This window comes from Mugil cephalus, chromosome 6 (genome assembly GCF_022458985.1).
Source record: "Mugil cephalus isolate CIBA_MC_2020 chromosome 6, CIBA_Mcephalus_1.1, whole genome shotgun sequence".
NCBI lineage: Eukaryota > Metazoa > Chordata > Actinopteri > Mugiliformes > Mugilidae > Mugil > Mugil cephalus.
In genome coordinates this window covers 2,565,261-2,578,383 of record NC_061775.1, presented here as the reverse complement: position 1 = coordinate 2,578,383, position 13,123 = coordinate 2,565,261, and the positions used below count along the sequence as shown (strand labels likewise).

Below are 13,123 nucleotides of genomic sequence, written 5' to 3'. Positions count from 1 at the left end.
AGTCAAGAAGACTGATGCCTTCCCATTTATTGAGTGCATGCGGTCAGAAGGTAATACTTCGTCTTGAAGTGGCAGCTATGAAGTTGTTTTCCCTAAAAATCACAACTGAAGCAAAAAAGTTTACATTCTTGCACGGGGGTTCTTCCACTGGTTGACATTACAGAGCTCTGACTGCTTTTTATAAACTTGCCTTTAGAATCTGCACTCTAATGACTAAATTGGCAAACAGACCTGAACATAGAGACAGGACCCAAGCAGGAGATCAACCATAAAAAAACTGTTGTAAAACAAACTACAACATGTACACGTATTGTTATGTGTCGGACAAAGAGCTAATCACATTATATCATCCTGGACTTTTTAAACAGTAGCAGCCACATACAAATCATTCTACACATAGTAGTTTGTAGGAAACTAGAATAATTCACAACAAATCATTGTAAATTATTGTTTGCTACAGATAAGACAGGGAACCAGAATTTGTTTGTAGATTCAACAACTTTGTCAGTCCTCTTTAGTCCTGGTGCTGCTGTGAAGTCAATAGCTCTTTCGCATGACACCTTCACAAACACTTGAAAATACACATGGCACTCTGGAAAACTGATCTATGTATAACATTTACGATTTCTGGGCAGGAATGCAGAATGCATATAAAAGACAAATGCAGCCACCAAGCCAAGTACAGCCAATGTGGTACACCACTGAGGGGTGGTGGGTTGAACAGCTTCCCATTCATAAAGGTCAACTACTTTCATAAACTACCCAGTAAGTTTTTATTTCCACATGTGCCTATGACATCTCAAGTGAAATCACTTTTCATGATCAGTGTGCTGGTGGACCTTTTGAAAATATGTCAATAATTGAGAAGTGTGCCTGGCTTGACTCAGACGTCTGATCAACAATGACTGACAAGCCATTCACATGTTCTCAGTCAGATCCAACATTCTCTCCATCAAATATGATCACAACAGGCACCGAAACTAGGATAACAACCACTGAATACCAAACTTCAAAATGGTAGTCCACTGTGGCTATTCCATCCTGTATATAAGTTGCAGAACACAGAGCCCAAACTACCACGTGTTGTTTAATGGTGGCTTTAAAAGTTAGTTTGACTTCCCACTCAGTATTATATATACTCAGTATATATACAGTAATATATATATAAAATCACAACAGCAAAGAATTATCCCTTAACTCTACAGCTCTCACCTCTGAGGAACCTTTCAGCATCTTATTGCTCATAAATAGCCTCTAGGAGGATTCAAGAATGCTAATGTTGCATAGTGGCAGCCAACTGTGGCACAAATCATTGAATACTATCAAACAGACAGAGAAATTATTTAGTTTTTATTGACTCTATTTTTTTTTTTTTACCCAAGCCAAACAACTGTCAAAGCTTTATGATCGTCACGTAGTTACTTCTGTCTCACTTTTTGCCATATTAATAATATTAAGATAGAGTGGAACCAGCAGGAGATGAAATGAGACTGGCCTCTCGTTTGTGCAGATGATAAACTTCTTAAAGTCTTTAATTTACAGCAGGTTGTTTTTAAGGATATTTGGCTCAACAAGCTTATGACGCAAGAGCAACACATGCGCACTTTGTATTATCCAGTTAAATCCCATGTCTGGAAGCCAGGACCCAGCCACTTGAGAGCTCCAAGCTGCTTCCAGCATTTTTTTTTTTTGTCTAGATCTGTCACTCTGTTTAATTTAAGCAGTATCAATGATAGTGTAAACAACAATCAAGAGGTAGTTTGTGGGTATAAGGCAGCTTTATGAAATAGAGACCATTGTGTTTAGACAAGCAACTTCCACAAATTCTGCGGGGCTTACCTCAAATAATGAAAACAGCAGTATACGATAGCCATGATCTAATTGGCTAATTACCTGAACTGAGAAGGACCTCTCATTGGCTGGAGATGACATAATGCGCTACTTGAGGGGAAAAAAATGGAGCCTCAACGTCACTTTCTCCATTCCTGTCACACCACTCCGATAAAGTAGACAGGCCTGTCTGTGGCTCCTCGTGCCTGCTGCTGTTCAACACTGTTATTAGCTGCAATTCAGAGACCTGAACCAGATGTGGAGACACTGTGAGGTCAGTGTCAACTGGGGGTTGGGTCAACATGGGATCAGGAAAATTACTCACTCCTGTTCTCTAAGTAGGTGTTATATCACCTGCAAGGGAAAATTCTCAGGGAGAGGAGATGCTGAAGTCTAAGGACAAAGATAAGCAGGAGATTCTGGCATCAGGCACTGCTATGATTAACTGTTCTTTGGCAACTGTAACGCAGACGGAGGACAAGGGGAGGGGGCAATTTGGAAGTAAAGAAGAGCCTTTGTGTCAGCTGTTAAACATGGTGATGTGTACCATAAGGTGAATTCAGAAAACTGTGAGGGGAAAAACAACTGCAGTGGAATATTTAGAACACAAGACAGGAAGAACATGGCTAAAACATACCTCAGGCATTTTGTAATATCTGACATCCACACAACTATCTCAGTCTCTGTAGCACAAACACTCTAATACCACAACACTGTGTGCTTATTCGGTACACAGTCACCGTGAATGATGGTTTATAGGCTGACGACAGCAGAGTAGAGCTGGATAAACAATCAACACTTCTAATTAAATGTCACAGGAAACAGCTGTGGGGTCACAAAAGCTAACAAACTAATTTCAGCACATGAATGATTCTTGCCTGCGAGGAACACTTGATGAAGAATCACTGAACAAAGTTTTAAAGCCCAGCCCTCTTTTAAGGGACAGAACAGAAAGAAAGTGTTAAATACTTTCTTGTCATATTTACTGACATTAATTAATAGCCAATTGTCCGATTGTCATTTCATACATCATCACTTTTATAACACATTTTTAACCTGAATCACATCAGATCTTTGATGTTAACGTTGTAGACCAGTACGCCACAGAGTGAAACAGTTCAAGCTGCAAACAGCACTACAGCAGGGGACCATGTTGGACTCCAAACTACAGTACAGCTGTGGTGTTTCATCGCTGCTCTCTGTGTAATCAGATTCCATTTGAACAAGAAGTCAAGCAGACCCCAATTAATGTCAACACAGCCTAGTCGAGAGGGTGGAGATCATCAATGTTTGGGCCTCTCCCACATATACACACAGAATCAGAATAACATGCATTTCCTCTGCTATGACAGAGTAGTGGCAAATGTTTCAGAAAGTGAAAAAATGGTTGCTGGGGTCTGCAGGCTTATTGCAACTTGCAATATGGGACCCACTCACTGAAGAGGCCTTTAGTTCAATACATGGCTGATCGGCACAGGTGAAATATTTGTCTTTGCAGTCTAAATCTAAGCTGCCAAAGGAGCAAGCCTCATTTTCCAGTGTTTTCCTAACAGTTTTAACTTCATGTACCCTCTCCCCTCTCTGTGGTTTCCACTCCACAGCCTACAGGCCTCGATTTCTCAGAAATAATCTGAGGACAGAAGCAACTTGAGACGTAAGAAAAATTTATAGCTCACGGTTGGACAGACTGAGCTGTGAGGTGGATAGAAGCTATGTCAAAAGCTGAGGAACATTTTCGTTTTTACATGAACTGAAAGGTTGGCTTACGTATGTGCCAACTGTTTTGTCAAAGCCAAACTCACATTAGGTGTGAGAACACTAAGCCACTCAGTAAACTTCATGAAATGGCCACTGACTTATGAGAACAAACAGTGATCAATGTATGTTCTACATCAGCATCATCCCCGAGTCCATAAAAGGCTGCCTGTTGCTTCATCTGCAGGATGACAACAAACTTTTCAGACATTCCATCTGAAGCAGCACATCACAAAAATGTAGCACTTCGAAATTGTCCACTTCAGTATTTTTATCGAAAAGTCCACACATGAAAATGTAATGCAAACATTTCAACTCAGTTTATGTGTATTTTGTGGATGACAAAATGTTCCATGGATTCCATTAACAAACATTACAATCACTTAACAGAGAAGGTGGTTTCTCTGCCCCACAGTAGCCAACACATTCAAGTTCAAGTCACAAGTGAAACTGAACAGATGCTTGGCAAACTCAGCTTTTTCCATCCTACCCCTGATTCCTCCACTCAGACACCCAGGAGATCTTGGCCAGGCTGACAATCACCAAACACAAAGAATAATAAACACAAAACCAGACAACCTGTCAATTACTCAAAAACAACAACAAAGACTTCCAGATGTATCTGCCTTAATGCTGTTCTCCAGCCGGTTGGATTTTGATAATAAGTTTGTCCAAATTCTCCCTTTTGTGACAAAGGACATTGTGATCTTTAATAAATAAGTAATAAAATGTGCTCACAATGTGACCAGGGCGATAAATCTCTTAATTAATCAAGAGGTTCGGTAGGTTGAATCAAAGATGTGCTGATTGCTACCAGCTTCCATTTTTGGCCACTGTGCTGTTCTGTAGGGATTCAGCTACACTTTCACAGATGCCAATACTTAACAAAGTGATCTTTGAGCCAACTCTGTCTCTCTTCCACAGCTGCTGTCTCATCCCTGCTTATATATCACTGCATTATTTTCAGTGTTGATCTTTAACCAGGGTCTTGCAACCTCCTGCAACCTGCTGCGACCTCTTTTCCTGTTGAAGTTTAATTGATAATCAGGGTGAGAACAATATGGGGGTGCCACAGCATGCCCCCGCATTCCTATGACGAGTTATCCACTCAAAACCAGTCATGCAGCAGACCTTTGGCACAGCCAAGAGCCACAATGTCTGATCGTCTGGTCAAAACACAGCTCTTCACAGTAGGCTATTGGAGCCAGGGGACCATTATAATGCAATTTGAAGTGTGTTAAAGTTGTAAACTCTAAAGATAGAATCCAGTAGCACAAGATTTTGTCTACCATTCCTGCTATCATTAAGACATTATAAACACAGGTATTTGTTTTCTTGGGAATTTAATTTAAATTTTGAATTTTCTCTGCCATCTTTACTGTGCAATCATGAACCCCACAAAAGGTACATCTACCAAATCAATGCCTCCAACTGACAGTATATATTTAATGTTCACGCTTGTTGTTGTTTAATGATTTCTTTGGGTCTGGCTGCTAAAAAAGATTGCCACACAACCAGCAGACTCCAAGAAGTGACTAGCCTTTACAAATGCTTTGTGGTAGAAAGTTGGTCTGGAACATATCCAATGGAAACTGATAATGCTTTAGCAAAGATGTGCCGGTCCAATCAAATCATTTGGGTGGGCTTTCATGTCGTAATGGAGTTGAATTTGTCTTTAGCAAAACGGCTCTGATTGGTTGCAGGACTATTCAAATAAACAGGGTTGTTTTCTCTGTTGCCAGATTCATCTCCTGACAAAAAACAAGTCTGGCCAAGCTAATGCTAATAAAACAGTAAACATTGTCATGACAAATTCATGATTTCCACCTTTGCGTGCCAGAACTGATGCAAATTTTCAGTGGGCAGTTGGTGTGCATGCAGTTCCCTTCATGCTACAACTTGTGTGCATGTTAGTCAGCTACACAGATTGGTTGTTCATTGCCTTTGCCTCTAGCATCTTACAGAACCAAACACTAAAAGGTTGGCTATCACTGTGCACTTTTAGATCCAGCATGTTTGTGGAAAAGCATAGCAGCTAGATACAGATTAGGCAGCAGCACTGTGTAAATGATTAACTTAGCATTGCCAAGCACTATGTAACATCAACTTTGTTGCCTTACCCTCCAAAGCAAAGTCAGAATATCCGTAGAATTTGAAAGGACTTCCCACAACAACTGGCAAAGGTGGAGTTGTCGCAATAGATTTTGGGCTGCATGCGGACATCTGCAAGGTGTCCACAACTTCTGTGGGTTTGGGCAGATGTTTAAATTTAAGTCATGCAAATACATATGGAAAGTAAGAAGAGCCTCTACAGTCATGGTTGCTAGCTGGCTAGCTGGTCATCATTTTCAGTTTTTATGTAAAACTACATTGACTGGCTGCAACCTGTTGCAAACTTTAAGCATAGACACAAAGGTGGTTTTAATCTTTTAACAAAATATCAAATTTGTCTCTTTACTGAAACCAGGAGGGACCAGCTTATACATCCAGGGAGAGTCTTTAAAGGTAGGAAACACTACATTATGCTAACAACAGATACTTGGTTCAGCATCTTGTCCCGTGTTCAAATAAAGTCATTACCACTCTCAGTGGATCTGTTATTGAGTCACAGAAAAGCTAATCTGAATCTGCAGTCATCTGTCCTCTCATCTTCCTTTCAGGCTTGCAGCACTTTCCAAATAGGATAACCGCAAAACGACCCCATGGACACATCAGACACATAAATCTGAGTTGGCGGCGAACAACCTGCTTGCCTCTGGCAACTGGCAGTGTATTTGCTGTCTTTAACAACTCAGAGCTCACTCTTGATGTGTCTGAACCCTTCAATCCCCTTACTCTCAGCTGCAGATAACAATAATATCATCTGTGACTCCCATCGAGCACACAAAGACTCATGGCTACAAGCTTTGTTATCGTATAATCTTTTTATTTTGCACTAAGATTTGAATAGGTCGAACATACCTAATTGGGGTCCAAGCAATAAGTGAAAGTCTAAAATTGAAAACAGACATTTCACCCCATGGGGAATGTCTCTTTATTAGGCCTTGCCACATGCTACACATATATCATGTGTGTTTATCTAACCATGCAGCTATCCAGGATTGAACTTGCGACCCAAGCTGTCTGCTGTGGTGTGATCAAATCATTATAGTCACAGAAGAGAGGGAGATACTTTAAAGTGAAATTCCAAAGTAGCCTCATAACGGCAGCAGTCTTCACAGAGTGTCCTGACCTTCTTTCAACTTTTAACATCATGCTGGGAGGTTCACAAAACAAAATGAAGACGGGATGGTTATCAAGCAATCTGTCACTATTCCAAAGACAAGTCCAAGAGAGTGGTTCTCTACTCTGCAAGTGTGACATTAGGAATCCCTGCTAAATCTCCACATTTTTTGTTAATGTTCTTCAAAATCAGTGTTACATTTACACTGATGGCTCCAAAAGCCCCATCTGTTTTCATAGCTTGGGTTAAAATGGGTGCACAGGATGAGAATGTCAACATTACACAACATCATCATCCCCCACAATTACTAGTAAATGGCTTCCATAACTCCCACATCTGTATGGGATGAGCTGGGCCACTGCTAGCTCTGAGATAAGCATTGTTGTGGCCTGAAAATATGAGACGTCATGCACTGTGAGATGAATGCATATACACGCATTAGATGGCAACTGTATGTTTCATTCCCCACGCACTGCACCGTGCTGTGCATACTTGGATGGGTTGAAAGCAGAGGACAGATTTCTACACAGAGGCTAATAATGGACAATTATCTGCACAGAATATTTGTCATACCCAGGGCATGAGAGAGAGGGCAAAGTTGGCAGGGTTTGGATCCGAAGGGACTGACACAGTCTTCACAGTCCTTTTAACTGGATCTCAATCAATTGCTATGTTTAGACTACAAGTTACAAGTTACAAACCTGGATATGTGTGGCTGGCTTGTCGTTGTCTTTATATTTCTCTCTACTACTATCTATCAAAAATAAAAGCATGAAAGCATACTTGTGCACTCGTAAGCGTCGTAAATACATAAATTTACTGAAAATGCAGCCAGGCAGAAGAATGAGAAAATGTCTGAGTAGATTATATATACAAGCATGTTGCAGTTGTAGTCTGTCGCCAAAGAGGTGCATGCTATGGTGTGGATCAACACAAAAGCATAAATCTAGCTTAAGACAAAAGAATGTTTGGCTGCAGAGAGGAAGTTTGGAATGACTGCCCCTTTTGTGGGCGTCGAGATTGAAGTGTTTGGAAGTACAATATACAGATATGAGTCCAAAGGGAAATACACAGATTTCCACTAGGTTTTCTGTCTCAATGCAAAGGCTTACATTAAGGCTTTCACATACTTTGTATAATCACAAAAGACTGTGAAAAAGTGTTTTGAAAACAAAGCAACAAGTGTCCTACTTTTTGATCTTGGCATATCAACACAATGAGACCCATCATATTAAGAACAAAGCCGCTGGACATACAATCTCATCTTGCTCATCAACCTCATCCCTGAGGACAAGAGCGACTGTAACGAGAGCTGTGGCCAGTGGCAGCTACAAAAGTCTCTCTTTAATACCTGCAAAAGGTGGCGTGTCTCGCTTTTTTTAGAAAAGCAAACAGACCACAACAGGAAAATAAAATATTTGCCAGTCTGAATGATGGTTAAGCTGGGGACATTCGTGGCAGCCTGGCTGAGGAGAACAGTTGTTGACTGTGGAGTCTCTTCTAACAAGCCCAATGGCGGCATTATGCCAGAGCCTTTAAGGAGGAGGGTGTGTGATGCTTGGAATGTTAAATACTGCAGGAATGTTATTTATTTTCATAAATACCACCAAGCACCCCCCTACCAACACACATGTGGGGGCGCCTTAACATATATACACATGCAAAATCAGATACCAGTATGCTTATGTACACACTGACTGGTCTGACGTGCTCATATCATCTGTTCCGTTCATAAAGACATCAGACACAGACCAACACAGGACAAGCTGAAATAAAGATCTGCACTCACATTCACCACATTTGTTATTAAAAAAAAAAATACATAATGTACCACTTTATTCTCCAAGCAGATGTTAGAGAAATCATAACTCTTTGCACAAAAGCTGAGTCATATTTTTACAGCTGGGCGAGCATCTGTGTGTAAGGCCATGTCTCATGTCTAGACAGCGTTCACTTTTATGAGTACGTCACCTCAGCTGTACTCTGCTGATTCAGAAAAAAACAGGATTATTCCTGCAGACACTAACAGGACTGAGCAACTTCCTACCACTTCTGAGCAGAGGAAGCTGTGTGTCATCGACCGGGCATTTGGAACCGGTCTGCAGTCGACAGCAGTGGAAGTTGACTGGGTGTCGGGTACGTGTGAGGAGATGGTGCCAGCTTCAAGCTGGACTCCAATTTCTTAGTCACATGAAGAATGAGATTACACTACAGAGTTGATTCTTTACGGACGTAATGTTAGTTGCACTTATAGCCACTGGAAACATCCATGAGTATGGCACTGAGGGACAGATGTAGGAATTGTTGTAACATGTGCATTCATGTGTGCTTAGTTTCCACACGTTTTGTCTATCTTCTACTTATTAGACGGTCTAAATAAAGATCCTTGAATTGAAATACCCATGAGTGCTGTTGACAGTTATTTTTACTAAATGTACGCACTCAAAACCTAAGGCTAATATTTTCAGAATGCCACAGACACATCAGACCTCCCCACTCCTGGGGAAAGGATGCACCATAGAATGTCAACATGTCTGAATAAGCTATTATATTTGTTTCCAGCTCACATGCTTTATCTTTCTATTTAGTTGTTCCCACGCTGTGTTCTCACCAAAGGCCCAGCCAAAAGATGAAGAAACCTTGACGGAAGTAAGTGTTGTTGTGGAAAAGGGTCCGAGACAAAATATTCTGCTCACGTGTATAGTTGAAAGTAGAAAAAAAAAAAAAGCACTTTCATGTCGGCCTTGAGTCACGCACGATTTGAAACAGGGTTTCTACTGTGATCATGGGAAGGGGCAGGGAGGAGACAGAAATCCCACAAACATTTCCTTCAAAACTAACACTACAAGCAGAGGAGCCACATAAAACAAACCCCGTTTGTAAACAAAAGGACTGAACAAGTGCACAGTCATCAATTCAAGCCGCTGTGGCCCAGCTACTGAGCTTTGATCCACCTGTAAGGAAGGCTACTATCAGCGTACACAGACATAAATAGTCTAACATTGTATTGACACTGTCGGGACTGAACTCCTCCAATTTCTCTCACTTTGAGGTTTTTTCTTCCTATTATTGACTTAGTGTTTGCTCTGGGGGTTTCAAACTCTGGGTTCTGTAAATCGTCTTGAGACCATTTGTACTGACGCTATGTACATAAGATTTAACTGACTGCATTTTCTGAATATGACCCGAACTACTTTGTGTTTCATTTCCCATGACATCCATGTGTTTTTAGGCCTCTGCAGTCTGACCAATAATATCAACAGGCCAGTATCACTGAGTATGTGTTTTATATATTTCCTAAATAAAAGATTTGATGTGTTGTTTGTAGAATGTGTCAACTAATTCCAGTCAGGTTTACAGTTTATCCGTTGCTCTCGGTTTTAATATTTAAGTTTCCAAACCAACCTGTCAAATTCTTGAGTTTTCTTTACATTATGTGAGGTAAATACTGGCAGATATATGCATTATTTTAAAACTCTTTCTTTTTTCAGACATCAAGTATGACCCTGCGTGATGAACTAGTGCTGTGCAGCAGCTTGGAGATCCCCCTGTGACCTCTCCTCTTATCGCACCGCATCACGTTGCTGGGCAGCAGCTCTAGCTGATGAAGAATGCAGCAGGTAATGTAAAGCAAGCCAGCTAGATAAACTACTCCCCACTGAGTGGGCAACAATAGGTCTTTCAGACCAGATTCACAGGCAGATCCTCGCCCTTACCTTCAGATAAGCCAGCTGCAGATAATTGTATGGGATCCTCCTGTTAAAGTCCTGAAGTACATCCTCGCTGACTCGGTGCACAGACTGTGTGCCGACTTTCTCCTCGATACATTTGTTCATGCATGCCGCTCTCCGCAGAACCACGTCGAAGAAGCGCAGGTCCGTGAATGTCTCCTCAAACTGATGGTGGTCCTGGCACCTCAGCCGGCACCGGACTTTGGTGCGCCGGACTTCGCTGTGGCTGCTGAGCGCTCCCTCCATGTAGCGCACCACATTTTCATAGTCGCTGTTGTAAAATGCCTGCACTGCGTTGTCATATAACAGGTCATAAGGCTCCAGAAAAGCTGTCGAGGATGTCAACACGGCGGATAACAGGAGTATAGAGGAGACAAGAGCCGGTGAAAAGTTTCCATCCATTCTCTGCTTCGGTTCAGACAGCGAGGAGCGACAGGCGGACAGCAGGCAGGTCACAGCAACCAGCTCACACTCGTTTCACGGTCCATTTAAATGCTGCTCTATAGGCAAAGATGTTCAGAGCTTCACCGGGGGCAGGGCGGAAATAATGTTAGTCAATCGGGGACACACATTTTGTCATGACCCCTGTGTGGCGCAGCTAACTCCTCCCCTCCAAGAGATGAATGGCCAGAATGCAACAACAGCTTCCCCTCCTTAGAACCAGTGGAGGAATCACAGGGGTCCTTCGGGGAGTTTGCTAACACGAGAAATTATATATTTTAATTTTATTTTTAAAAAAGCACCCAGAAAGACGGATTTTACTGATATTTTCATATATCAGAACTTCCTGCCGTTAAACTCAGACGTCAAGTTTGTCTTCAATACAAACACTGAAATGTAAAGGTAAAAGGGTAAATTGCCCTCAAAATGCCTGAAAGAAATTCTTATCTTTGTTTTTCAACTTTATGTTCTAAGATTCAACACTAATCTTGAACAAACAACACATATCATTCTCCAAAGAATTTGCGCGACTACGCGATAAATCTACTGTTAAAATTCGTATTTTTTTTCTAATGGAAATTGTATGTTCATAAATTATTGTAAATTAGGATTATTTCCAAGCTTCTATCCTCTACTATTTTCTAGAAACGCCTGTCAACAAAATAAATACTTTTCAGCGTCTGAGAGAAACAGCTGAAAGTAAAACACACTTACTGGACTCTGTCTCCCTCTTGTGGTCATTATTAGGTAGCCTATAAGCGATTTCATTATTTAAAATGTTCTCCCATTCATTATTAGACGTGGGAATTTCAATAAATAAACAGTTCTTCAACCTGGCCAAAGTAGAGGCCTTATAAATCTCACTTCAACTTTCACTGAATTTTAGTACGTTTTATACGTGTTTGTATACACGTGTTTGCTTTAATTTTTTATTTTACCAAATAGCAACTGTAAAGGACTGGAATGAGTGACTGTTTTACTGTCATACCAAAAAAGAATCTTTCTTAAATATAAATTTGAAGGCAATTTACAATCCTACAATACATAATATCCAAGTCTGCCACTAGATGGCAGCATTGGATATTTGTGAATGGAGTGGAATGTAATTTTCCAGCAAAACAAACTTAATATCACACAATTCATTAACATACTGTTGCGTTCTGTAATTTTCTTCCATCTGCTGGCTATGTAAGCAGTTGCACAAACACTGTAAACACATATGACATACTGTAGGCCTACTATTCCATCATTGTGTTCATAAATCCACATCAATAATTCATTATTTACATAAAGTAAATGTGATAGCTACTTAATGTACTCCAACGCATTTATAAATACATACCTGTCCAAGAGCAGTGAGACCACATCCAGTCTTCCTTCCCTGTTTGTTCTGCTATTGGCAGCGCCATTTTTTGTTATTTTCAAATCTCAGAATCAAATCAAATCTCAGAAATCTCAGTGAAAGTTCTGATCCAAGTATGCAAAGCCTTTTCGCTTGTACTAGTTTAGTTTTGAATGCTGTCTGTGGTCCACAAGCAGGTTTGTCAGGGAGGGTGCTAGGAAATCATAAAATACTCCCTGGTCATTATTCATTACAAATTTTACATCATTTCATGCCTTACAAATACAGGAGTTTTTCTGGTGGAGCTTGTGTCAGTAACACCAGTGGGATGAGGATGGGCGTACTGTGACTACGCTTTATGCAATACAACAGACACAGAGGATTAATAACAAGTTGACTGCAGTCAAGTCAAATCTTCCACTCACACAATGCTGTGTTAAAAGTATTGGTGTAAGGGCTGTTCCTTTTTAATTCTTTCATTCATGTGCAATGCATTTTTCAAAAATTTGCAATCTTAAAGTCATTGGATCAATTTTTTTGCAGAATGTAACTTAATTTGAACAGTTATAACAAAAATTATAAAGGTCACATTATTCTCAGTATAGCCTTTTAATGGAAACTGACAAAGGTAAGAGCTCTGTCCTGGTACTCCTAGATGTGAGTGGAGCCTTTGATACGATAGATCGGGGAATTCTTTTAAAGAGGCTGAGGTACCGGGTGGAATATGAGGGACAGCCCTTGACTGGTTCTCCTCATATTTATTAGACAGAAGGTTTTATGTTATTGTCAATAATTTGAAAT

General features: G+C 40.6%; 1 protein-coding gene across 1 annotated transcript in view; it reads right to left on the bottom strand.

The window, feature by feature from the left end:
• Window positions 1-11,141, bottom strand: part of p3h2 (prolyl 3-hydroxylase 2) — a 46,544-nt gene extending 35,403 nt beyond the window's left edge. Inside the window, exon 1 of the mRNA XM_047587279.1 lies at window positions 10,525-11,141. Within this exon, the coding sequence (XP_047443235.1) occupies window positions 10,525-10,941 (417 nt within the window). The 5' untranslated portion in view covers window positions 10,942-11,141. The remainder of the gene's footprint in view (window positions 1-10,524) is intronic.
• Window positions 11,142-13,123: the final 1,982 nt, after the last annotated feature.